This window comes from Panthera onca, chromosome E3 (assembly GCF_046562875.1).
Source record: "Panthera onca isolate mPanOnc1 chromosome E3, mPanOnc1 haplotype 2, whole genome shotgun sequence".
Taxonomy (NCBI): Eukaryota; Metazoa; Chordata; class Mammalia; order Carnivora; family Felidae; genus Panthera; species Panthera onca.
The window spans coordinates 6660537-6687331 of NC_138354.1; the positions used below are offsets into that span (position 1 = coordinate 6660537).

A 26795-nucleotide genomic window follows, 5' to 3' on the forward strand; every position below is an offset into this window, starting at 1 on the left:
GAGGTGGGTGGGGGATGGGCTAAATGGGTAATGGGTGTTAAGGAGGGCACTGGTGATGAGCACTGGGTGCTGCGTCTAAGTGATGAATCACTAAGTTCTACTCCTGAAACTAACATTACACTATATGTTAACTAACTAAATTTTAAATAAAAATTTGAAATATTAAAAATAGCTAATTCTAGGGGCGCCTGGGTGGCTCAGTCGGTTAAGTGTCCGACTTCAGCTCAGGTCATGATCTCGCACTCCGTGAGTTCAAGCCCCGCATCGGGCTCTGTGCTGACAGCTCAGAGCCTGGAGCCTGTTTCGGATTCTGTGTCTCCCTCTCTCTCTGACCCTCCCCTGTCCACGCTCTGACTCTCTCTGTCTCAAAAATAAATAAATGTTAAAAAAAAAAAAAATTTTTTTTAAAAAGAGCAAAAAAAATAGCTAATTCTATGAAGGAAGAAAAGAGTATATAGTTTAAGTATTCAGCTCTCTGAAGGTCTAGTTTAATATAAAGACAAAATTCAAAGTGCCTAAAGCAGCACTTTCTAGACCTTTTACTGTGCCATGCAGGGTGATCGTTATGTGAAAAGTCCATTTCCAGTACTAACTGGATCATCACCCTTTTCTCTCTTCTTCATAGTATCTTATTGCAGTATATGGTGGCCAAAAAAGTAAAACAAAACGTATAGGAATAGACTTTGCAGTTTCTCCCTTCTAGAAGTGGAGTCTATTTCCCCACCCTTTGGATTTGGACTGCTCTTGTGGCTTGCTTTGACCAACAGAAGTGACACCATGTGAGTTTCAAGCCTGGATATCAAGAACTTTTGCAACTTCTGGTTTCTTGCTTTTGTAACCTGCCACCACCAAGTGAGGAAGTATGAGCTAAGCTGCTGGGTGATGGGAAACGTGTGGCCTAAATGCCTCCTAGCACTCCAAGTGACAATCATCTAATCCCCAGAAGAACTGCTTAGCTCACACTGGCAGCTGAACACAGACAAAAAGAAGGAGCCCAGCAGAAAAGCCAGCCAGGTAAGTCTGGACCAAATCGTCAGCCCACAGAGTCATAAGCAAAATAAGTGGTTCCTTTTTTAGGTCGCTAAGTTTGGGGTTGTTTGTTACACAACAAAAACTAACAGACAAACTTTTTAAAGCCAGTACAACCCAATTCACAATATTAACAACAACAACAAAAAAGATAAAACACTTAAGAATAAACATAACAAACTATGTGCAAAATCATGAAGAAAACTTTAAAATACTCCAAAAGGATCCACAATTAGGCTTTTTTCCACAAATGGAAAACATACCATGTTCTTGGATAGGAAAACCAACTTTATAAGAATGTCAATTCTCCCTGGGGTACCTGGGTGGCTCAGTTGGTTAAGTGCCTGACTCTTGATTTTGGCTCAGGTCATGATTTCATGGTTCGTGAGATGGAGCCCCTTATAGGGCTCTGTGCTGAAAACACGGAGCCTACTTGGAATTCTCTCTCTTCCTCTCTCTCTGCCCCTCTCCTGCTTGTGCTCACACACTTGCTCTCTCTAAAAAATACATAAATATTTTTTTTTTAAAAAGGGAAAAAAAGGAACGTCAACTTTCCCTAAGTGAATACATATTAAAAATGATCCCAATACAGATTTATTTCTGGAACTAGGAAAATTGAATCTATAGTTAATTTGGAAAAGAACTAAAGAAGCAAAAATACTTTGAAGAAGAAACACAGCAGGGGGCATTCTCTGTAAGAAATAGTAAAACCAATTATTAATGCTCAATAAATTGAAACCGCATATTATCACATGCATTGACAAATAGACCAATGCGACAGAATAGAAAATCTAGAAAGAGACCACAAAACATGAGGATTTGGTATATGATAAAGGCAGCATCACAGATCAATGGGAGGTAAAGATAGCCTTTTTCATAAATGTTGAGACAACTGGGTAATGGCTTGGAAAAAGATGAAGTTAGATCTTTACTTCACACCATACACCATAATTTTGAACGGACCAAAAGGCTCGATGTTCAAGAGTACTCAATGTAAACGTAAAAAGTGAAACCATACAAATACTACAATCCACCAAACATACCACAGGGTCAATTTAAGCCTGATACAAAAATGAGAGATTATTAAGAAGGGCATCCTCTGGCTAGAGAAGCCCTGCATGGACGACTCCCCTTCTTCACAGGAATGAGGCGCTTCCGACGTCACTCTCCCAGCCGAGAGAGCAACCTGCTCCGCTACGACCCTCCTTCTGGGCAGAGGAGCTCAAGGAAACGCCTCCCTGCCCTCCCGCACTCTGATAAGCCCTGGAGACCGAGGCTGCAAAGAGATCCGCGGCCCTATTGGCTAGCGGGCGTGGCCCGCGCGGGGCTTCTGGGAGTTGTAGGCTCCTGGGACTCCCGGGTCTGACGTCGGAGACAGGCCCTGTGAGCTCTCCGCGGTGGTGAAGAGGTGGGTGTGTCTGGAGACCGGGTGTGGGCAGAGGCGAGGAATCAGGTGAAGAAAACGAAGGACTTAAAATTAAAGAGAAATTAGGGTTGTGGGCTCTCAGGAAGGGACGAACCTACTTCGAAGTAGGGCGCAGGGCGTTGGGGTGGGGGAGCGCAAGTTCCACGGCCAATCAGACATTAGCAACTGTTGTCGTAGCAACCACTCTGGACAAGTAAGGCCCGGTCCCTTGCCCAGACTCCCAAGCAAAGGGGAGGAGCCCGGGCTGTTTAAATGGCTTTAGGCACAGGTGGGGAGCAGCTGGCTCCGTTTCCTCCCCGGCTCTAGCGACGCTGAACCTGCGGTTGGGTGGGCGGGGAACGGCCCCGTCCGGGGAGGTGCCCCAACTCCCCGCCGATTGGCCCACAGCCGCTCCGGGGCGGGGCCTGGGGCGGGCAGCTCCCGCCTGCTGCGAGGCGAGGACCTCCGGGATTCCTAGAGAGGACTCGGAAGTGCTCTCGGCGGTGGGATTGATGGCTCGACCCCGTTGGACAGGGAACGCTTGGACTTGCTTACTTCCGGCGAGGAAGTGTTGCGAAGTGTAGACTTCGGTTTTCTCTCCGTTTGTAGGAAGAAACCTATCTTCCCAACCTGCTGCGAGAGCTTGGTCTTCCAGTAGAGCTCCCTGGGACTGGTGCCTTGAGGGAAGAGAATGGGTTTTGTATCCAGAAGGGTATCCTGTATCTAACCTTGACCGGCCCGTTTTCCGTGTCTTTGGGGTCAGGGGCGATTCAGAGGAATACAGGTCCCAATCTGTACTTGTAACTCAGCTTCTCTTCGGAACCAATGAAGTCTCCTGTTGGTCCGTCATGCTCTTGTGGCATGAAGGACAGGACCAGTTTTGACCGTTGTAATATTTTTGACTCGTGTTGTAAGTTTGGCTTGTAGTCAAAAGGAAAGACTGCGTCTGGACTACTTAGTAGTAAGTCTTGTCCTGTTATTTATATGAAATTTAATGCTCTTCACCATTAAAATTGTATTTGGTTAGACCTGATGTCAGAGTTTTGTTGCTCTTTACGTTTTAAAAAAATGTTTGCTTGTTTATTTTGAGAGAGAGCGAGTGCATGAGCAGAGGAGAGACAGAGAGAGAGGGAGAGAGAGAATCCCAAGCAGGCTCCACTCAGCTCGGAGCCGGTCGTCAGGCTCCATCTCACAACTGTGAGATCATGACCTGAACTGGAATCAAGAGTTGACACCTAACCGCTGAGCCACCTGGGGGCCCCTCTTATTTAAATTTTTTTTAACTTTGGAAATGTTCTGTATTAGTAGTAATTTTATGGGTGGAATGACAGCTATCTTGTGTATATTTTATTTTATTTAAAATTTTTTAAACGTTTATTTATGTTTGAGGCAGAGAGCGTGAACAGGGGAGGGGCAGAGAGAGAGGGAGACACAGAATCTGAAACAGGCTCCAGGCTCTGAGCTGTCAGCACAGAGCCCGATGCGGGGCTTGAACTCAGGGACGGTGAGATCATGACCTGAGACGAAGTCGGACGCTTAACCGACTGAGTCACCCAGGCCCCCCATATCTTGTCTATATTTTAAAGGAAATTACTCTGTTGAGTGGTCATCTTTAGTAGAGATGACCTCTTTGTCATCTCTTTGCTAATAATGCTTTCTAATGTATCAGTAGGTTGCACGCTAATGAAACTGCCCTTCAGAAGATTTTAAAGAGCAGAAACCAGATTTGATCTGTGTGACACAGCTAACCTGGAGAGACATCCCTCTGAGTTGGAATGATAATGACAGAGTCTGGGGAAGTTATAGACTTAGACCCTCCCGCTGAGACTTCACAGGAGCAAGAAGACCTTCTAATAGTGAAGGTGGAAGAAGAAGACTGTACCTGGATGCAAGAGTACAACCCTCCAGTGTTTGAGACTTTTTACCAGCGCTTCAGGCACTTCCAGTACCATGAGGCATCAGGCCCCCGGGAGGCCCTGAGCCAGCTCCGGGTGCTGTGCTGCGAGTGGCTGAGGCCCGAGCTGCACACCAAGGAGCAGATCCTGGAGCTTCTGGTGCTGGAGCAGTTCCTGACCATCCTACCGGAAGAGTTCCAGACCTGGGTGAGAGAACATCACCCGGAAAGTGGAGAAGAGGCCGTGGCTGTGGTAGAAAATATACAGAGAGAGCTAGAGGAACGCAGACAACAGGTGAGTGGAAGAGGAGACATTAGAGCAATGAGGAAGGAGAGGAAGAGAGTTAAGTTGCTGCTGAGCAGGGGTGAGATTCTTAGCGCTCTGGTGCTTCATTCATATTCTTTTGTTCTCCTGGGATTAGGTACACTGTGGAGATTTCCTGCCACTCCAGCAAAGAGAAGCAGTATCCAGTGTGTTAACCTGGAGAAGACAGTCTGCGATTTAACTTATTTTTAAAATTACTGTATTTATCTTTTGATTGACATGATACAAAATTCAAAAGGTGCATAAGTTTGTTATGAAAAGTAAGTTTCCTCCCGCCTCTCCTTCTCTGGCTGCCTAGTTCTCTTCAGAGGCAACCACTGTCACCTGATACCTGTATATCCTTACAGAGATCTACTTTCTTCTGTATGTATAAGTGGACGTGTGGATAATGTGCTTTAAAAAGCCACAGATGTGGTTTAAATCACTGTGTACTTCTGCCTCTTGCTATTTGTTTATATCTTGGTTTGTTCCATGTTGGTGCAAACAGACCTGCCTCACTCCCGGAGACTGCTTATATTCCATCGTGTGGATGGATGTACCATAATCAAACTCCTGGTGAAGGCCATTTAAGTCATTCCTTTAGATTGTTTCTGAACGTAAATTTTGCTACAATGACTGTCCTTTATGTTCATCCTTAACTGTAGAATAATAAATGCTTAGAAGTCAGATTGTTGGCTCAGAGACGATGTGCATTTGTAATTTTGACAGCTGGTGAGAAGTTGCCCTTCAGAGAGGTTATACCAGTTTTTATTCCCAGCTGCAGGGTGTGAGAGAAATTTTTTGCTCACAGCCTGATCACATGATGTTGCCCAACTTTTTGTCATCACCAGTCTGAAAGATGCAACATTCTACTTCTGTTAAATTTTAATATGCATTTCTCATATTATGAGTGAGTTTGACCACAGAATATGTATGTGTATATATACATATATATGTTTTTTAATTTTTTAAAGTTTATTCATTTTTGAGAGAGAGAGCCCAAGCAGGGGAGGGGCAGAGAGAGAGAGGGGGGCAAAGAATCCGAAGCAGGTTCCAAGCTCTGAGCTGTCAGCACAGAGCCTGATGTGGGGCTTGAACTCCAGAGTCATGAGATCGTGACCTGAGCCAACGTCGGTCACTTAACTGACTGAGCCGCCCAGGATCCCCAACCACAGTATATATATATTTTAAAGGGTTACCTGTGTACCCTTGTTTTTCCTTCTTGAAAACTAAGCTCTACTACAAATGTAGGGTTTGAATATGAACTTACAATGCCCAGTTCAAGAGTCACATGTTCCCCAACTGAGCCAGCCAGGTGCCCTGTGTGTGTACCCTTTTTTGTGATTTATCTGTTTACATTATTTGCCTATTTGAAAAAGTAAGCACTGTGTCTGTCATCTGAGGTGCAAGTTTATTTCTCCACCTTGTTTATCTTTGCTTATGGAGACTTTTGCAGGTTTTTTTTATTTTTATGTGCTCTGTTTATATCTTTTAATTTATGGTTTCTGGGTTTTGTGCCACACTTAGAAAGGCCTTCTCCACTACATCATAAGAAAATTTTCTAGTAGTCTCTTCTCAAGTCAAAAAAAATTTTTTTTGGTGCATGGTGTTTGGTATGGTTACAACTCTTTTCTCCCAGATGTCTGTCCAGTTGCCCCAGCAACTTGTAGAGAAATCCCTTTTTTCCTCACTCTAATTAAAATGCTGTCTTTATTACATACCAGATTTCTGTATGCATTTGGGTCTACTCACGGCCCTTTTTTTTTTTTTTTAATGTTTATTTATTTTTGAGAGAGAGAGAGCATGAGCGTGTGTGGGCACGTGTGAACAGGAGAGAGGCAGAGAGAGAAGAATGCAGAGAATCCCAAGCAGGCTCCATGCTGTCAACGCAAAGCCCTGTGCAGGGCTTGAACCCATGAACCATGAGATCACAACCTGAGCCAAAATCAAGAGTCGGATGCTTAACCGACTGAGCCACCCAGGCGCCCCTGAATTTACTTATGTTCTTTCAATTGTTTTGTTGATCTTATTATCTGTTCAGCTATCAGTATTTTAATTACTTGAGCTCTGTAAAGGGTTTTGATATGTGGTAGGGCTACTCTTCCTCCTTCCAAATATTTTCAATATTTTCTTTTTTCCTTATAAGCTTTAGAATTACTAATGTAGTTTTCACCACTCCAAAAATCCTGTTGGGTTTTTTTTTGTTGTTGTTGGGGTTGCAGTAAATCCTATGTTAATTTAGGGAAAATCAATATCTTTATTTAAATTTTTTTCTTACATTTTTGTTTTACATTTATTTATTTTTGAGAGACAGAAACAGAGTGTGACCAGGGGAGGGGTAGAGAGAGGGAGACACAGAATCCAAAGCAGGCTCCTAGCTGTTAGCACAGAGCCCGATGCGGGGCTCGAACCCATGAACCATGAGATCATGACCTGAGCTGAAGTTGGACGTTTAACCGACTGAGCCACCCAGGCACCCCTAAAATATTTTTTAAATATTTATTTATTTTGAAAGTGAGAGAGAGAGGGAGCATATGTGGGAAGGGGCACACAGAGAGAGAGGGAGACACAGAATCTGAAGCAAGCTCCAGGCTCTGCGCTGTTAGCACAGAGCCTGATGTGGGGCTCGAACCCACGAACCGTGAGACCCAAACCCGCGAATGGTGAGACCATGACCTGAGTGGAAGTCGGACACTTAACTGAAGGAGCCACCCAGGTGCCCCTAGGGAGAATCAATACCTTTATGTTGTTACCTCTTCTTGTCTTTTCTTACTCATTAAACTTGAGCCTCTACCTTCTTGTTGCTAGGGTCACACTCTCTTAAGTTTTAATTTTGTTGTTGTTGTTGTTGTTGTTGTTGTTGTTAGAACAAAGAAACAGAATCATGAGATCTTAGGTCACAAGAGTTTGAAGCTAATTAAATTTCCATCATTCTTTAGAGCCACTGTGCTTCGGTGTAAGGTCTCAATCTCATTACTCTTTATCTCTGGGTAAAGGGTACGTTAACATTCCAGGACATTCTCAAGCTCTTCAAGTGGTTCAGCTCACTCCATGACGCGAGTGGGCAGCAGAGGGAATTGCTCCTGACTCTCAGCCAGACCCTTGGCTATACCGAATGTCCTCCAGATGGGAATGTCTGAATCTTTCTGTTGCTTCTGTCAGGACAGAAAGTAAAAGTTCATGGTGACATCTAGTTGCTTCTTTTTTAAGCCTAATTTGGGATATTAATAAAGAAACTTTGCCCTGCTTTTTTATAGTAATAAATACTCAAAAGTACACTTAAAAACAAGAAGTATTTTTTAAGTAGAAGATTTGCAGCAGATATGTGCATTTACCTCTAATTGTGATATACAGCCCATCTTTGGAAGGACACAGAGAAAAAAAAAATTCTTATTGGTATCAGGGATTTGAGGCCCATAGAGGGGATTTTCTTAAGGACTTCCATGGCTTGCTTTGTTTGCCTTTCTCTTTGTCTGCTGTCTGTGTCCCCAACATTGTTCCTCAACTTTATCTCCAGGAAGTCACTGTCTCTGGCAGGCCCTTTTCCCAGGCTTTAAACTTTACCCTTCTCCTTGGTTTCTGTGTCCCAGTCTCAGGGGACCTGAAGGGCTGCTTTGCTTCTTTGGTGCTGACGTGCCCTTTGACATGCTTGGCATCATCTTAACTCTTATTCTGAGCGGCTCCACAAGGACACACACACTTCCACGCAGAGTGATCTTTGCCACAACTGTTTTGCAGCCGCTTCTTAATGTAACTCCCGTACCACATTTCGCCAGTGCCAAGAGGGTTAAAATTTAAAGTGCTTTGAAACCTAAGGGAGGGGGAGAGGGGGGTGGCAATTCTGTCTCAATGCAGGATCTTATTACCTGCTAGGATGCTGCTGAGTTAGTAACTTCCAGAAAAGACTGATTGTGGAGACGGGTTTTGGCAGAGGAACTGTGTGTCCCCTAGGGTCGAGCAAGAGCCCAGAACAGAAACAGGGAGTACTTACTTAGCATGCTGGACAGGAACCAGCTCTTGTCTTAGTGTTGGTCTGTCTTGAACCTGGTCTGCTAAGGAACTGAGTGTGGCTTCTTGAGCTCTATATTGACCTTGACAACTTGACTTCTCACTTCTCTCCCCTCCTCAGTAAACTTGACCTACCCTGGCCTTCTTACGGTTCCTTGACCACATCACACACCTATCTTCTACTTGAGAGTCTTTATGTTGTTCTCTTTGCCCAGAGCACTTCTTACTTTTCCCCTGGCAGGCTTCTTTTGCCCTGGAGCTGTTTACTTCAGTGACACTTTGTCGGACAAGCCTTCCTTGTCCACCTTCTCTAAAGTAGGTTCTCATCTGTTATGTATTAGGGCACTACTTTCGTCTCCTTTCTAACACGTAATAGTTTGCAATCATGCATTTATTTGTGCGTTGATATGTTTAATGGAAGTCATCTTTGACTGGAAAGAAACTATTTGTTAAGCCACTGTTATGGCTTAAGCCATCAGTGTCTGGCTCGTTGTAAATGCACATTGTATATTTGGCAAAGGAGTGAATGGAAGAATAGTGTGAATTTACTGGATTCTTAGCCTTCTCTACAGTGTGCTGATTGGTGTGATTGTGCTTGTCAGATCGTGGTGTGTCCTGAAGTGCTTCCTCAGAAGATGGTACCACCTGGAGTTGTTCAGGAGTCCCCCAGCCACCAGCTCCTGTCTGTGGACCCCCCATCCGAACAGGAGCCACAGAAGCCTCATCTTCTGGAGGAAAATGGTGAGGACCTACGATTCAGTGGAACAGATGGGGCTAGAGAGCGGGCATCCTGGTCTTATGGGTAAGCGGTATCTGTATGAGCGAGACTTTGGGCGGGTGGCCTTTCTGCATCTGGCAGCACTGTCAGGTTGGGAAGGGCTGGGGACCCAGAATTGAGTCCCTGGCATGCAGAGAGAGGTGAGCTTGCAGGACGGCTAGGATGCGGTTCTGTTTGAAAGCCGTAATGCAGATGACGACAGTTCTAAGTACAGGCACTGTCAAAAGATCTACAGAAGTCTTTTACAAAAGTGTCATACTTGTTTTACAGCAGTTTTCCAACTCTGCACACGTTTTGTTATCTCACTGCTTATGTAAGAACAGCTCTCCAGTTTCTAATTGCATCCATTCATTTCTGGCTGCTCATTCACCCACCTTGAAGTCTTACTTCAAGCAGTTGCTTACCGTGACCTGTAGAGCGTTTGTTCTCTCCTTCTCTTTCTCTCCTTCCCTCCCCACCCCCCTCAATTTTATCAACTTGTATTAAACATGTGAAGAAAGAAAAGTGAACTGCCGAGTATCTTATTTATGGTATGTGTCCACAGGTCTATAACCCTAACCAAACCCTTGCTATGAGATATATTTTAGGATTCAGAAATTTTCTGATTTAGTAAGGGAATATGACTTATATACCGTACATTACAGTACCAGCGGGATTTGAGGTGGGACTCCACAGTCATGCACATTAGTATTTCGCCAGTGAAATGTATATGTATTTACAGTAAGGGGATTAAATCAAGACTTTAAATAGCTTCACATCAGTTCTGGTCAGGTTTTTCTGTCAAATTAGTTCAGTGTCTACCTTCCTGAAAGGAAGGCTTTTGGTATTTGGAGCTTTGAGATTTCAGAATTGTGGAGAAAAGTGTCATGAACCTGTATTTCCAGGTTTGGCCCCCGGCTTTCTTCTTGGCTCCCTCTAGTGGTCAGGCCTTTCACTTTACATGCTCCAGGGCCCTGACCTTTTCCGGCTTTTCTTTCACTGTGGGAGTGATGATAGAAGCAGCAGCAGCAGGAATCACTTACATTAGTGTTTACTATGTGTCCGCAAGTATTCCAACTGCTTTACCTTTGGGAACTCATTAAACCCTCTGTTTACCAGAAAAAGTAGTCTTCACCGTTTACCATCTGGGGCCAATGGATCCTTTTTATTATATATACATACACACACACGCCTATATACACAAGCTTACATACATTCGTATATATGTCATTTTACAGATCATTTACAGAAGAATCAAAGGCTAATAAAAAATAATTTTAAGGAACTTTTAATGAGAACTAAACCTTTTTATATCAAGTACATTTTGGTAATAGAAACATAAAAAAATGAAAGAACACTGTCACACAATACTATCCCTTTAGCGAAATGAATACTGTCGCTTTAGCAAAGTGGGATGGTCCAGGGTCTTGTTGCAAAATCTTGGCCTGATGAAGTCCTTCTTGTTGAATAATTCGCTGGATGAGAATGTCATATTTCCTTTTCAAAATCTAGTGTTTATCGTTGATTCTTATGTTTGAGAAAAGTTACCTCTGATAGTATTTGTAGACTCCTTCGAAGATTTCCCCTCTGGGTTCAGTTTCGTCATTATTGTGTAGCGTGTACTTCTCTGTTCTTCATATTGTCTTCTTACTTCATCTATTAAAAGTGCAATGTTATCTGCTGCATATTTTCTTCTCTTTGCTGATATGGGTGGAAAATGAAAAATTCTGAATTTTCAGTCATCCTCAGTGAGAGCTAAAAACAGGCATCAAAGTCTTATACCTTCTTTTTTTTTTTTTTTTTTTTTTTAATTTTTTTTTTCAACGTTTTTAATTTATTTTTGGGACAGAGAGAGACAGAGCATGAACGGGGGAGGGGCAGAGAGAGAGGGAGACACAGAATCGGAAACAGGCTCCAGGCTCCGAGCCATCAGCCCAGAGCCTGACGCGGGGCTCGAACTCACGGACCGCGAGATCGTGACCTGGCTGAAGTCGGACGCTTAACCGACTGCGCCACCCAGGCGCCCCAAAGTCTTATACCTTCTTGATGATGATGCAAAGCCCTGGGCAGTGAATTTAATACTTGGAGAATAGTGAAGAATGATGATTTATTTCACTATTACATCATCCTAAGTATTTCTTTTATTCTCCTCTGTTTTCTCATTATTTTAGTTTTTTTGCTATCATTGGGAATAATTAATGAGTAATATTTAGTAAACGTGGTAATTCATAGGATGATGAATTAGAAAAATGTTTTATGATACAAGGAAAATAAGATCACTCAGATCTCAAAATCTACCCTAAATGTGTAGAAGAGTCCAATGGATCCATATAGAAATTACAAGACAGAATGAAGTTTATTCTATTTTTTTTTAATGTTTATTTATTTTTGGGAGAGAAAGACACAGAACATGAACAGAGGAAGGGCAGAGAGAGAGGGAGAGGCAGAATCTGAAGCAGGCTCCAGGCTCTGAGCTGTCAGCACAGAGTCCTACGTGGGGCTCGAACCCATGAACTGCAAGATCATGACTTGAGTTGAAGTCGGACGCTTAACCAACTGAGCCACCCAGGCGCCCCAGGTTTATTCTCTTTTTTAATAATACTAAGATAAATTTTCATTTTGTTCTTTAGTAGACCTCTAAAGAAATAAGTCATGTAATTCTAGTCTTTAAAAATAGTTAAAACTGTTCAAAAAAGAAACCCCCAATCCCAAATTGTGTCTAATACACCTAGTTGGTATACCAAGGGTTAATGCTTGCACTAACCCAGTGGAATAGCTACGACTGTTATACTCATGTTAGAAATGAAACAGCTGAAGCCTAGAAAAGTGAGGTAATTCTTTCAAGGTCACAAAGCTGTTAAGTGGCAGAGCTGGGGTTCTAACCCCAGCAGTCAGCTCCAAATTTATACTTGTACCTTTCTGAGCTGGGCTGCCCTTGCCTTTCCATGAGTCCCTCCCAGGTGCAGACTCCTGTCCTCCGAAAATACTGTTCTCTTCCTTCTACTGGCAGCGTCTCATCACACCTTCTGTTCTAGGAGCTGCTTCTCTCCTCTGCCCTGTTAGCTAGACCCAGTGTCTTTTTTTTTTTTTTTTTTGGCCAGTGTCTGCCTTCTGACAAAATTGCTATGTTTGTTTTGTGTTTGTTTTGGTTTTTGATTTTTACACACTGGATTCCTTATGCCTTTGAGAGCACCAAGGGCTGGTTTCCAGGCCCTGGGACTAAGTTGAGCTTGAGAGGGGCAAAGTCATTTGCTTAAAAGCTAAAGAAACAGAAGCTTTCATAGAAACTTCATAAAATCGGTGTAGTTGTTTGGAATGTAATTATTATAAGTATTCCAATTGTAATACTTGAAATCAAAATTGCTGTTTGAGTATAGACTACATTCATCCCTTTCTTCAAGTCTTACTTTGACTCTTTAGCCACACTTCTGGTTTCAGATGCCATCTTGGTTTCTGGCTTTCGTCTCTTAACCATTATGTCCTTTTTGTGTCATTGCCTATTACTTCCTAGTTCTTGGACAGAAGCAAGCTACATAAGCACATACATCTTTGGGACCAGGGAAACCATAGCAATGTCCACAAACTGTCAGGCTGAAGGTTTATACTAGGTGAGTCTGTCCAAATCAGGGCATACATAGACAATGAGATCGTATGCATCATGAATCTTGGACAAAGAACAAGCAGAGGTGACAGCAGGGGGTCAGAAGGTCACCACCATCTAGAGATCAAATCCTCCAGGCATTGCACATGCAGTTCACTCTGCCTGGAAAGCACCCTCAACACCCTAACCATTCCCCCCCCCCCCCGCCCCCGCTACTTCCCAGAGTCACTTCTGTGGAAAGGCTTTCCTGATGCTCCCACCTCCCACTCTCCACTACGTAGGTGCCCTGCCTCTGTGCTTCTATAGGAACTTGGGTGAATTTCAAGTATAACACTTTTACCCTGAGCAGGAAGTAAGTAAGGTTTATGTGTCTGCATTCCCCACTAGACAGTGAAGTTTTTGGAAGGCAAGAATTGTTTTCTGCCTATTCTTATAACACATGACTTAGTGCACACTAAATGGCTATCAATCGACCATGGTAACTTCTTGAAGGAAGAGAATGTGGGCTAAGGCCTTGCTGATGAAAGCGTGGCCCAGGAAGCAGCGCCAGCATCACCTGGCTTTGTTAAAAGCGGAGAATATGGGGGCCATTCCAGAACTTTTGAGCCATATCTGCCCTGTACCAAGACCTCCAGGTGATTTTGTTTGCACATTAAAATTTGAGAAGCCCTGGGCTCTCACTAGTGTTTCAGCTTCACGAAGATGTGGGGGACAGGTTATTCTTTGAGATGACCAGATTTGACCTTGGCAGAGCAGATTGAATCCCTTATAGGTGAACGGCACAGTCTGAGGTCACCAGCAGGGATTAGCCTGACCAGAGCAGGGAGTCTAGTTTTTTTGGGGGAAGGGTCAGTGTTGTTAGGTGTGGGAGGAGCCACAATGTAGAGGGTCTTGAGAGCCAAGTAGAAACATTTGGCCTTGCTGCAGCAGGGCCCCATTGTGGATTCTTGAGCAAAAGTGGAACATGCTGGCAATTGGAACTGGGCAAAGATATTCTGACACCTCTTTTTCTCCCCCCTCAGCCCTACCTGCTCTCCAAGTTCCTCCCCTTCCCCTGAAGGACAGCCAGGAGCTGACAGCCTCACTTCTCTCAGCTGGGTCCCAGGTGAGCCGGCGTCCCAGTGCCCGCAGTGAGGACCCGTGTCTGTTCTTGGACGAGGAGCTGCCCTAATCCTGACTCTTTATCAGGAGTTCTGTCTCTCACTACAGACTGGGCCCATCTTGGGTTCCTACTTGAATGTCTCTTCCTGTTCCACCCCGTGTGCCCCTCTCCTCTTTGAAGCACAGTCCCTCCTCTGTTTTTTCCCTTCATGCTCCCACTTCTTCCCCTCACGCCAAATTTGCACATAGGGAATGGGAATTTAGTGGAGATCTCATGTTTCAGAAGTTGGTGAAAATTGAAGATGTGGCTGATGTGGCTGTATCCTTCATCCTGGAGGAATGGGGACATTTGGACCAGTCTCAGAAGTCACTCTATAGGGATGACAGGAAGGAGAATTATGGGAGTATTCCTTCCATGGGTAAGAATTATTTCATCTGCATGGATTAGGACATCTTCATTTTGTTACAAAGAGTATTTCTGGCACATCGTATAAAAGCATGTATGTTTTAATTACTATGACTTTGTTTATTTATTTTTTTCTGTGAAAGAGTAAATCAGTGTTCCTGGTTTTTTGTTTTTTGTTTTTTCTTATTCAGCTTATTCTGATTATTTCCATCTTAATTAGGGTATGATTGAAGTCTGATGATACTTAGGGGATAGTATTTAGAATCCAGCAAATGTTCTCTTTTTAGTGCTTTAAAATAAAAGAGCTCAATACTAACAGGTTTTGCGTTTTAACAGATTTGTAGTAGTCATTGTACTCTATTCCTTGACAAATTGAATAATTCTAACTGAATACTTCTCACTTGCAAAAACATCTCAGACTTTGCTGAATGGCCATTTATTAGGGTATATTTGACCCTTGAACAACATGGGGTTAGGCCCACCCCCCATGCAGTTGAAAGTCTGAATATAACTTCTGACTCCCCCAAAACTTAACTACTCAGAGCCTGTTGCTGACCTGAAGCATTACTGCATAGTTTATGTATCATATACCATGTTTACTTATGTGAAAGTGAGCCAGAGAAAAGAAAATGTTATTAAAATCATAAGGAAGAAGAAACACATTCAGAGTCTGTTTTTATCAAGAGAAATCCACGTATAAGTAGACCTGCATGGTTCAAATGTGTGTTGTTCAAGGCTCTTCTGTAGGTATTACAGTGACTTTTCTCCAAGGCACAGGTGGCTAGTTGTTCACTCCATTACCATTCTCAGATCACTGGTGCCCATTTCATGGTGTTCACCTTGGCATCTACATTTTACATGTCCCATCCCTTCTTGAATTTGTGTCCCAAATGAGATTTTGAACCTGTTTCTAAATGACGATCCTGGAAACTGATACTCATTTATGCTGCCTAGAGCAATTATAAAAGTCTCAGCACTGTGGCAAGCATTTTGAAACTAACGGCTTTTCTGCTTTCGAATGAATTCTTTTAGAAGAACCACTATATATCAAGCACTCTAGTAGACTTTAGATGAAAGACATATATAATGCCAAATTTCCTTTTTTTAAAAAAAAAAAGTTTATTATTTATTTAAGTCATCTTTACACCCAGCGTGGGGCTCACACCCATGACCCTGAGATCATGACCCTGAGATCAAGAGTCACACCATCCTCTGAGCCAGCCGGGTGCTCCATATAATGCCAAGTTTCTTTTGAAAAGCATTATACCAGTTTATGTTGTCGTAAGGGTTTTAGTTCACTTACAGGTTTTTATTTAAAAAGTAAAATTGGGGTGCCTGGGTGGCTCAGTTAGGTAGGCGTCTCCTTTCGGCTCCGGTCATGATCTCATGGTTTGTGGGTTCGAGCCCCACATCAGGCTCTCTGCTGTCTACACAGAGCCTGCTTCAGACCTTCTGTCTCCCCCCACAATCCTTCCCTGCGCCTCCCCTGCTCACATGCATGTTCTCTCTCTCTCTCAAAAATAAAAACTTTTTAAAAAATAAGCAAAATTGACTTCTGCTCTTTTAAATTTTACATTTCTTCTAATACTAGTGATATATATTTGTATTTCTTTGACTTATTTGTACTGGCCCTTTGTGGCTTTATCTGTTCACATCTTGGTGGCGGTTTTCATCTCAAGGAATTATTTATGCGGCACATATGTTATATGTAATGCAAATACTTTTTCAGTCTCTTTTTAAATTAAATGCCTCACTTGTCTAATTTCAGTCTGGTAGTATCATTTTATCTTTTTCAGTTACTTTGCAGGCATTTAATGGGTTTTAGGATTTCAGAACTTGGTACAGTTATTTTTTTTTAAATATTTTCAATGTATGTTTATTTTTGAAGGCAAGAGAGAGACAGAGCGTGAGTGGGGGAGAGGTAAAGAGAGAGGGAGACACAGAATCTGAAGCAGGCTGTAGGCTCTGAGCTGTCCGTACAGAGCCTGACGCGGGGCTTGAATTCACGAGCCGTGAGATCATGACCTGAGCTGAAGTTGGACGCCCAACCGAGCCACCCAGGCGCCCCTATACAGTTCTTTTTTACACCATTCTCCAAGCAATTTTAAATTTGTACTTTATCTGATTTTTTTAAAAATCTATTTGTTCATTACAACATATTTATAACTCTAGTATCTTCTTCTACATTAAGAACATGTTTGATGATTTCTGCCCCCTTAATAACATCTCTGGGAAGGCTGCATTAGATTATTTTCACACCAGTGTGTTCCTGATACCCTTGAGAAGGTCAAGTTTTTTTTTTGCTTAATTTTTTAACGTTTATTATTTTTGAGAGACAGAGACAGAGCATGAGCAGAGGAGGGGCAGAGAGAAAGGGAGACAAAAAATGTGAATCAGGCTCCAGGCTCTGAGCTGTCAGCACGGAGCCCAATGTGGGGCTTGAACTCATGGACTGTGAGATCATGACCTGAGCTGAAGTCGGTTGCTTAACTGACTGAGCCACCTAGGCACCCAGAGAAGGTCAAGGTTTTCAAAGTATCCATCAGATCCAGAAATGAGATTTAAAAAAATAGATGTATCTTGGAGACAGCCATTTTAAGGAGTGTCAGGACATTGGGGAACAAAAGACAGTTTCTTTGTAGGTTGCAAAGGAATTTGAGAAAGCTATCATAAATAAACTTCCAAAAACATTGTGAAGGAAATGGGAAAGAGGGCTGATCAGTGCAAGAGTACAGGCTTAGATGGATACATTAGTTTTGTATGTTTTCTTTGTCAATGGCAGATTTTTTTAATGTTTATTTTTTAATGTTTATTTATTTTTGAGAGAGAGAGACACACAGAGTACAAGTGGGGGAAGGTCAGAGAGAGAGGGAGACAGAATCCGAAGCAGGCTCCAGGCTCCAAGTGATCAGTACAGAGCCCGATGTGGGGCTTGAACCCACGAACCGTGAGATCATGACCTGAGCCAAAGTCGGACGCTTAACTGACTGAGCCACCCAGGTGCCCCTTTAATGTTTATTTTTGAGAGAGAGTATACAAGTGGGGGAGGGGCAAAGAGAGAGGGGGGACTGAGGATCCGAAGGGGGCTTTGCACTGACAGCAGTGGGCCCAGCAGGAGGCTCAAACTCACAAACCATGAGATCACGACCTGAGCCAAAGTTGGACGTTCAGCCGACTGAGCCACCTAGGTGCCCCTCAATGGAAAAGTTTTAATCATACTTAAATGCAACTGGAAAAGAACTAGGGAGGAGTGAGTTTGAAACATTGAGACAAGGAAGAACAGATCATTGATGAGGGCAGTCCCTGGAAAACAGGATGGCATGAGGAGGTCCAAGATCCAGAAGGAAGGCTTGGCCTTGGCCAGGGAGAGAGAGACACCTCTTCTACCAAGAGGCGATGGGAGGATGACAGAGGAAGGCTGCCAGCAAGTTTTTGATTGCGGCTGTAGGATGTTCAAGGAGCTCTGGAGTGGATAGCTTTGACTCTGAAATAGGAGACAGTCACCTGTTGAGAATGAGCAGGTGATGGAGGAAGTGGTGAAGTAGAGGTTCGTGTGCAGTGGAGAACTTTGGTTTGGAAAAGGGTGTACATGCACATACTAAAACATTCTGCAATAGTATGAATGGGTATAAGGTGAAAAGTGAGTCACCTACTCCAATCCTCAATCTTTTGGTTTCCCTCAAAGAGGCAATGACTGTTGCCAGTTTCTGGATTGTATCTCTAAACATAGTCTGTGTATATGTGAGTTTTTGCAAAAATGATAGCATACCATACACACTACTCTACTTTTTAAGTAACAGTGATATATCTTGGGGGCCACGGTGGAGAGATATTTTGATGTAGCTGAAGAGAAAAATGATCAGGGAAAGGAGCCATCCTTAGTTAGGAATGTAGAATGCCAGACAGGGCACTGGTAAGGTTGAAGAATCTGTAAAGCACCAAATCTGCCTGATTGGGTGTTTTTGTCTACACCCTACCCCCCACCATTGCATTACTTACCAGCTGGGCATAGCACTGAGCGAGGAGCACAGTTCTCTGTCAAATACAGAAATAAATCAGGAGAATCAACAGAAAGCTTATCATGTATGTGGAGAAGAAATGGGGAAAGAGGAAAAAAGCAAATCTAAACCCATTTGTGTACCAACCCGTATAATCGCCTTCTCTGGAAAAGGGCAGTTAATAGTACCAAAGAGGTGTGTTGGGCTAGTCTGATTTGTTTTTCAAATATGCCACTGGAAAAAGAAAGCCATGAGCTTTTTGGACTTGTTGGAAGGGAGAGAATTCTAATAATACAGTTAGCCTAAGCAGATGTGAATAAAAGAAAAAGTATTACTGGGATGATGGAGATTACCTTCCTATTTAAGTGGGCAGGAAAAAAATGTGTCAAAGGTCTGGTTTTGTGATAGAATTTGTTTTGATTATATGTTTGAATCTACTATTAATGTTTTTTTTTTTAGGAAGAGAATTAAGTAAAAGGAGTTACAAGAAATTAAAATCAAAATTTTCTTTATGGTATAAGAATTACAACTTCTCACTGTGTCAAAAAAGGATAGTGATAGTATCTACCTCAAAAGGTCATTGTAAGGATTAAGTGCCATAAAATTGTAAAGCACTTAAAGGCACAGTGCCTGGTCCACAGTATGCATTCAGCAAATATTAGCTCTTATTACCATCATTCTGTAATATTTGAAAACAACTTTTCTGTTTATAAAAAAAAATCTTATTAGAAAGCTCTTAATAGGCTATGATTTCTCTCTCTCTCTCTCTCTCTAGCATATAAAAAATAATATTCCCTGTTTTTTAATGATGGAAGATTTGTCTGTGCAAAGCATATTAAATGTCAGTGCTTCAAGTGAAGTGTAGGTTGCTGATCCAGTTGCCCAGGGACATGATTGCCATGTGTTCAGCATCTGTACTCACTAATGACTATTGGATGTTAAGCTAGCTTTTTTTTTGACAGTAGTAAATTCTTCTCTGGGTATAGAAAGAATATCTTTTTTCCTTTATATTAATTCATACCAAACAGATTCTTTGGGGATTAAAAAAGCTGGAAATATCTTTCTTCTCCAGGCTATGAAGAAACAGGAAGAGGAAGGTGAATTTTGGGTTTGCTGCATAACCCAATAATCACATTTTATTAGGAATATTTATTTATTGGGGCGCCTGGGTGGCTCAGTCGGTTAAGCGTCCGACTTTGGCTTAGGTTATGATCTCATGGCTTGTGAGTTTGAGCCCTGCGTCGGGCTCTGTGGTGACAGCTCAGAGCCTGGAGCCTCCTTCTGATTCTGTGTCTCCGTCTCTCTTTCTGCCCCTCTCCCACTCATGGGCTCTCTCTCAAAAATAAACATAAAAAATTTTTATGTATGTATGTATTTATTTATTTATTCTTGAGAGAGAGAGACAGGGTGTGAGCAGGGGAGGAGCATAGAGAGAGGGAGACACAGAATCTGAAGCAAGCTCCAGGCTCTGAGCTGTCAGGACAGAGCCTGATGTGGGGCTCGAACTCACGAACTGCGAGATCATGACCTGAGCCGAAGTTGGACACTCAACCAACTGAGCCACCCAGGCGCCCCTAAAAAAAATTTTTTTAAAGGAATATTTATTTATTTCTAAGTTTATTTATTTATTTTAAGAGAGAGAGTGTGAGTGGGGGAGGAGCAGAGAGGGAGAAAGAGAATCCTAAGCAGGCTTTGTGCTCTCAGCATGGAACCCGACACAGGGCTCGATCTCACGACCCTGGGATCATGACCTGAGCCGAATTCAAGAATCGGATATTAACTGACTGAGCCACCCAGGCACCCCTTATTAGGAATATTTAATACTGCACAGATATGCACAAACAGGTACTGTAAATACCACACCAAGAGGATATCACCTTCATTAAATAGAATGACTGGTCTCCCAGTCATCTGTTTGATGCAACTTCTTCGTCCCCCAGCCTGTTTCCTCTTGAGGAATCTTCATCCCATCTCTGTGGCATAAGGCCGCCTTTACCAAGTCATGCATTGCTAGCATGTGTTGCTTTCGTGATTACCTGTATCTCTCATTTTCTTTCTTCCAGTATGGGAAATAGCTAATTTTTCCATTTTCCTTCTATCATTTCAGATTATGAGTCTAGGAATGACAACGTGGAACTCATGGTAAAGCAGATTTCTGATGATGCTGAAGCCCACTGGATGACGTCAGCAAGCACCGAAAGAAATGTTCCCCAGAGTCAAGGGTTTGGAGAAGTTAGTGACCTTCACGGCATGGTAGAAAGGTGGCAGGTAAACCCCGCTGTGGGGAAATCAAGGCAGAACTCTTCCCAGAAAAGAGATCTTGGTGCCATCACAGATGCTAACCGTAAGCAAAATACAAGCACAAGTGGTGAGAGAGGTCACAAATGTAACGATTGTGGTAAATTTTTCCTTCAAGCCTCAAACTTCATTCAACATCGGCGAATCCACACTGGAGAAAAACCGTTTAAGTGTGGTGAATGTGGGAAAAGCTACAATCAGCGTGTGCACCTGACACAGCATCAGCGTGTCCACACTGGCGAGAAACCGTACAAGTGTCAGGTGTGCGGAAAAGCCTTCCGCGTGAGCTCGCACCTTGTCCAGCATCACAGTGTGCACAGTGGGGAGAGACCCTACGGATGTACCGAGTGTGGGAAAAACTTTGGCCGGCACTCCCATCTGATTGAGCACCTGAAGCGCCACTTCAGAGAGAAATCCCAAAGATGTATGTAATCAGCACTTGGTGTTTGGAGAATAAATGCAGGCAAAAATGGTTTTCTTAGCTTAGAGCAGCAGGACAGACGGGTTGTGTACTGGGGACAGTAGCTAAGGGGCAGAGATCATAGTCCATTTTGTTACGATTTATGTTGTAACTCATTGTCCAATTAGTAGGCAAAATTCTATGTCCTCTCCACCATCCCCACAACTTCCCTCTTCCCAGAGGTACCTGCTTTCAGCTCTCTTGCCTGTTTCTTAATTCTGTATTTGTAAAAATACGGCTGTTGCCTGACTCACCAATTTTATTTTTTTTTTAATTTTTTAAAAACATTTATTTACTATTGAGAGAGAGACACAGAGCATGAGCATGGGAGGGACAGAGAGAAGGGAGACACAGAATCTGAAGCAGGCTCCAGGCTCTGAGCTGTCAGCACAGAGCCCGATGTGGGGCTTGAACTCACAAACCACGCGATCATGACCTGAGCCGAAGTTGGGCACTTAACCGACTGGGCCACTCAGGTGCCCCGACTCACCAATTTTAAATGTTATCTCTTTCCTTTCTGTTGTAGTAAATGAGGGTTTTGGCTCTCTTGCATGCTTCCTTCCCTCTTTCCCTTTTTCCCAATTTAGACTATTTTACTTATTTTAAAACAATAAAGTAATCCTAGGATAGGAAGTTTGGAGTAAAAAAAGCAGGAGGAAAAAAAATCACTCATAATCCCACCATCCTAACTAATATAACTGGTATTCTCTAACATGTTTCCTTCTATTTTTTCATAAGCTTATCTTTTTTAATTTTTTTAATGTTTTTATTTATTTTTGAGAGAGAGACAGAGCACAAGTGGGGAGGGGCAGAGAGAGAGGGAGACACAGAATTTGAGGCAGGCTCCAGGCTCTGAGCTGTCAGCACAGAGCCCGACACGGGGCTTGGACTCACGAATTGTGAAATCATTACCTGAGCCGAAGTCAGACACTTAACCGACTGAGCTACCTAGACACCCCTCATAAGCTTATTTTTATGTAGGTGTACTTGTAGAGTACAGTTAAATATTAGACACACATTGTTCCGTGTGGCTCAGCCCTCTTGTTTGTTATTTCTTTCTTTTTTTTTTTTTTTTATTTTGAGAGAGAGAGAGAGAACACATGTGCATGTGCATGCATGTACCAGCACGGTAGGGAGAGAGAGAATCCTAAGCAGGCTGCGTGCTGTCAGCGCAGAGCCTGATGTAGGGCTCGATTCCATGAACTGTGAGATTATGACCCAAACTAAAGTCAAGAGTTGGACGTTTAACCAACTGAACCACCCAGGTGCCCCACCTGTTTGTTATTTCTGACAAGCTGCCGCTCTGTGGGCACATCAACACTTAATTGTTCCTCAGTTGAATTTTTAATTTTTTCTCTTTTGTCCTGATAACTGTACCTGTGCCTTTTTTTTTTTTAATTTTTTTTAACATTTATTTATTTTTGAGACAGAGACAGAGCATGAATGGGGGAGGGGCAGAGAGAGAGGGAGACACAGAATCGGAAACAGGTTCCAGGCTCTGAGCCGTCAGCACAGAGCCCGACGCGGGGCTTGAACTCACAAACCTCGAGGTCATGACCTGAGCCGAAGTTGGCTGCTTAACCGACTGAGCCACCCAGGTGCCCCACCTGTGCCTTTTTTAAATATTTAAGATTATTTCCTTATACTAGATGCCCAGAAGTGGGATTAATGGATGAAAGGCCAAAAACATTTTTATGGGTCTTGATAAATATTGCCAAATTGCTTTTTCAAATAGTGACCCCTATGAGAGTGTCAGTTTTACTAAATTTCTCCCAGGGTTATCAGAAAAAGAAGTTTTTTTTTTGTTTTTTTTTTAACAAAAACACAAATTGAGTAAGCAAAAGAGAAGTCTTTGCTGTTTTCATTTTCATTAATTTGGTTATCAGTAAGGTTGAACAGTTTTTCCTGTTTACTTATTTATTTATTTTTTTTGTTAACTATTCAAGTGACATTAAACTTACATAAGGATGAGATCACTGTCACCTATGCTGTGAACGTAAAGGCTCCTCTTAATGTTTTTCACATAACTCTTAAAACTGTCTTATAAGTATTTATTTTTAAATTCTGCCTTTGGGGTGCCTGGGTGGCTCAGTCAGTTAGGTGTCTGACTCTTGATCTCAGCTCAGGTCTTGATCTCAGGGTCGTGAGTCCAAGCCCTGCATTGGGCTCTGCGCTGGGTGTGAAACCTACCTAAAAAAAAAAAAAAAAGTAATAATAATAAATGAGTGAATGAATAAATGAAAGAATTCTGCTTCTGATGTCCCCAAGCCCGGCTACCTGTCATTCACATTAACAGTCACCACCACCTTTTCCATCATGTAGTAGAAGTTTATGAAGTTCACAATGTCTTTAAAGTTGAGTTGACCTTAGCTATCTCCTCGGCCGGTTCTATCCCTTCTGCTTGGTGGATTCCTCATTGGGGGAATCCATCTAGTAGCACTCCAGACCTGGAAAGCATTTATTTTAAAATAGTCTCCTTTCAGGGTGCATGGGTGCCTCGGTTGAGCGTCCAACTTTAACTCCGGTCATGGTCTCATGGTTTGTGAGTTCAGCCCCACATTGGGTTTTCTGCTATCAGCACGGTGCCCACTTCGGATCCTCTGTCCCCATCTCTCTACACCTTCCCTGCTTGTGCGGTCTCTCTCTCCCTGTCAAAAATAAATATAAACACTAAAATACAATAATAGAGTCTCTTTCCTTTTGTATCTTCTCTGCAGTTGTTCTTATGACTAATTTCCTATTAATACTCCCTACCCCTGCCCCCAGCATTTTTTTTTTTTTTAACGTTTATTTATTTTTGAGACAGAGAGAGACAGAGCATGAACGGGGGAGGGTCAGAGAGTGGGAGACACAGAATCTGAAACAGGCTCCAGGCTCCGAGCTGTCAGCACAGAGCCTGAGGCAGGGGCTCTAAGTCGGCCGCTTAACCCACTGAGCCACCCAGGTGCCCCTCCCCCAGCATTTTTTGATCAAAAGAGGATATTTTGCGTGCTCATTCAGCCATAATTATGGAGAGCCTGTAGTGCTGGTCTCGGTGGGGGGGGGGGGGGGGGAAGCGGGGTGGGCAGGAGCGGACAAGAAAGGCAGTGAGCATTCACAGGTTCAAGCTATGGGGGAGGGGGAAACTGCAGATGTAGTGACAGCTAAGGGCGAAGAGAGTGGAGATTGATGTCTCACCTACCCTCTTGACAGTAGTTTTTCCTGACTCGTTTCTCTTTTGCCCTGGCTCCTAATCAGGTGTTCTTTCCAATTCTATATCCCCCTCATAATCCTTTGCTCCCCATTCCTCCAGTTTTTGTCTGCTTGCTCCATCCAGCTGTGTTTTGTTCTAATTCTGTCTGCCTGACCCATGTTTGCATTTCAGAACGCCTCTCTCTCCTTCCTGTATAGACAAAGTGTGGTACTCACGTTAGCGATAGCCTAGCCTCGGCCATCCTCACCACCCTGCTTAGTGAGCCCCTTCATCTCCTTCTTTTCAATGGACAAATACCAAAGGTTCTTTTCACTCCCGCTGGCTCAGGCATATACACGTATCCCCCTTTGTCACTGCCCTTCCATCGTGGTTTCACCTGATTATCCTCTTTTTCCTGGCAGCGTATCCTTCTTCTGTAAAAGAACTGGTGCCATCTGCATTTCCTCTTTATTCTTTCAGGCAGTGACAAAAGAAGTAAGAATACAAAATTGAATGTTAAGAAGAAAATTTCAGAATTTTCAGAAGCAGACGTGGAACTATCAGGAAGAATCCAAAGGAATGCTTCTCAAGTGCAAGATTTTGGAGAAGGCCATGAACATGCAGGCAAGTTGGATAGAAAGCAGGGAGTTCCCATGAAAGAGATACTAGGACAGCCTTCTTCAAAGAGGATAAATTTCAGCGAAGTCACATATGTGCACAAAAAATCATCCGCAGGAGAGAGACCACATAAATGTAATGAATGTGGAAAAAGCTTCATTCAGAGCGCACATCTGATTCAACATCAGCGAATACACACGGGGGAGAAGCCATTTAGGTGCGACGAATGTGGGAAAAGCTACAATCAGCGTGTGCATCTGACTCAGCATCAGCGGGTCCACACTGGTGAGAAACCCTACACCTGTCATTTATGTGGGAAAGCATTTAGAGTGAGGTCTCATCTTGTTCAGCATCAGAGTGTGCACAGCGGGGAGAGACCCTTTAAGTGTAATGAGTGCGGCAAGGGCTTTGGGAGGCGGTCACACCTTGCTGGGCATCTGAGACTCCACTCTAGAGAGAAATCCCATCAGTGCCATGAATGTGGAGAAATCTTTTTTCAGTATGTTAGCCTCATTGAACATCAGGTGCTCCACATGGGTCAGACAAATGAAAAAAATGGCATTTGTGAGGAAGCATATAGTTGGAACTTGACAGTGATTGAAGATAAGAAGATTGAGTTACAAGAGCAGCCTTATAAGTGTGATATCTGTGGCAAAGCCTATAGTTATAGTTCAGACCTTATTCAGCATTACCAAACTCACACTGCAGAGAAAACCTATAAATGTGATATATGTAGAGACAACGTTGGCCAGTGTTCCCACATAAAACATCAAAAAACCTACTCCAACATGAAATCCCATCAATGTCATGAATGTGGCAGAGCCTTCACTCTGAAGTCCCATCTTAATCAGCATCAGAGAATCCATACTGGTGAGAAACCCTTTCAGTGTAAAGAGTGCGGAATGAGTTTCGGTTGGAGTTGTAGCCTCTTTAAACATCTGAGAAGTCATGAGAGGACAAATCCCATAAATACCTTAAGTGTCTAGATGTTTCTGGTGTAGAACAGCTCCTACTCAAGTTTAGGAAAGCCTTCCTAAGGGAAACCCTACTTCTATATTGAATGTAATAACAACAACTTCAAGCATTTTCTCCAGCATAACCGTCAAACCTACCGATATGTTGAAATCCTTCAGTTAGAACTTAGGGACGCTGGAGAATCCACAATAAATAGATATGTTTGCTTTCCCCATCAAGAAATGCTTTTGTTAGCAGCTTCATGCTTAAGGATCTAGACAAGAGAGCACCCATGGATAATGGTGGATGAAGGAAAGCCTTGAGATGACACTCATTCTTCTGTTGAATCTCAGAACGTTGACACTGAGAAAAGCCTCATGAATGCAGTAGAAATAAGCTTTATTTGTAGTTTCTGCCTTGTTTGACAGCTTCTTCAGGGAAGAGCACAGTGAAGGGAAGAGAGAACTCTAAAGCATGTTAGCTGTTCTGGTACCTCAGCAACGAACCTTTTCTAGAAATGATTATCCCAGCCACTAGAATGCTCCAGCCATTGTTCTCATCTTGAGTATTAAAGCCTTTGAAAAGAAATCGACTTAAGGTATTTATATTCTGGCAAAATTGGGGTTCAGAGGCTGGATGGTATGTGTTCCTGTTGCATTATTTAGTCTCAGACTTCTCCATGAAACCTCTACCTTGTTTTTGTTTTGATTCTACTAGTGTCAGTTGGCTAGGAGTTAAGTGTGTAAATTCAGGAGAGAAACTGTGTTGGTTGGTCACATCTTGAGGAGAA

General features: G+C 42.9%; 2 protein-coding genes across 10 annotated transcripts in view; one reads left to right on the top strand and one right to left on the bottom strand.

Moving 5' to 3' along the window:
• The first annotated feature begins 2357 nt into the window (after positions 1–2357).
• ZKSCAN5 (zinc finger with KRAB and SCAN domains 5) lies at positions 2358–26593 on the top strand. Of its 9 annotated transcripts, none has more exons than XM_060649402.3 (7): positions 2358–2437; positions 4107–4623; positions 9243–9381; positions 14021–14103; positions 14383–14518; positions 20611–21225; positions 24914–26593. In XM_060649402.3, the coding sequence occupies exons 2-7, from the start codon at positions 4210–4212 to the stop codon at positions 26035–26037; spliced, it is 2511 nt and encodes an 836-aa protein (XP_060505385.3). In that variant the 5' UTR covers positions 2358–2437; positions 4107–4209; the 3' UTR covers positions 26038–26593. The 9 variants fall into 9 exon arrangements, with proteins under 9 accessions (XP_060505385.3, XP_060505387.3, XP_060505388.3 ...); XM_060649404.3 differs by having other exon boundaries at positions 2359–2437; positions 4104–4623; XM_060649405.3 differs by having other exon boundaries at positions 2436–2482.
• The window catches only part of TRIM4 (tripartite motif containing 4), a 423353-nt gene continuing 407964 nt past the window's right edge, over positions 11407–26795 (bottom strand). Inside the window, exon 7 of the transcript XR_009615055.3 lies at positions 11407–11429. The gene's annotated coding sequence lies outside the window, so the exon portion shown is untranslated. The remainder of the gene's footprint in view (positions 11430–26795) is intronic.

Excerpts from the sequence above, each read along its gene's own strand:
- ZKSCAN5 (XM_060649402.3), top strand. The coding sequence starts at position 4,210 with ATGATAATGACAGAGTCTGGGGAAGTTATAGACTTAGACCCTCCCGCT. Across the intron at positions 14,519-20,610 it reads TGGGAGTATTCCTTCCATGG|ATTATGAGTCTAGGAATGAC; the intron begins GTAAGAATTATT and ends CTATCATTTCAG. Across the intron at positions 21,226-24,913 it reads CAGAGAGAAATCCCAAAGAT|GCAGTGACAAAAGAAGTAAG; the intron begins GTATGTAATCAG and ends TTATTCTTTCAG.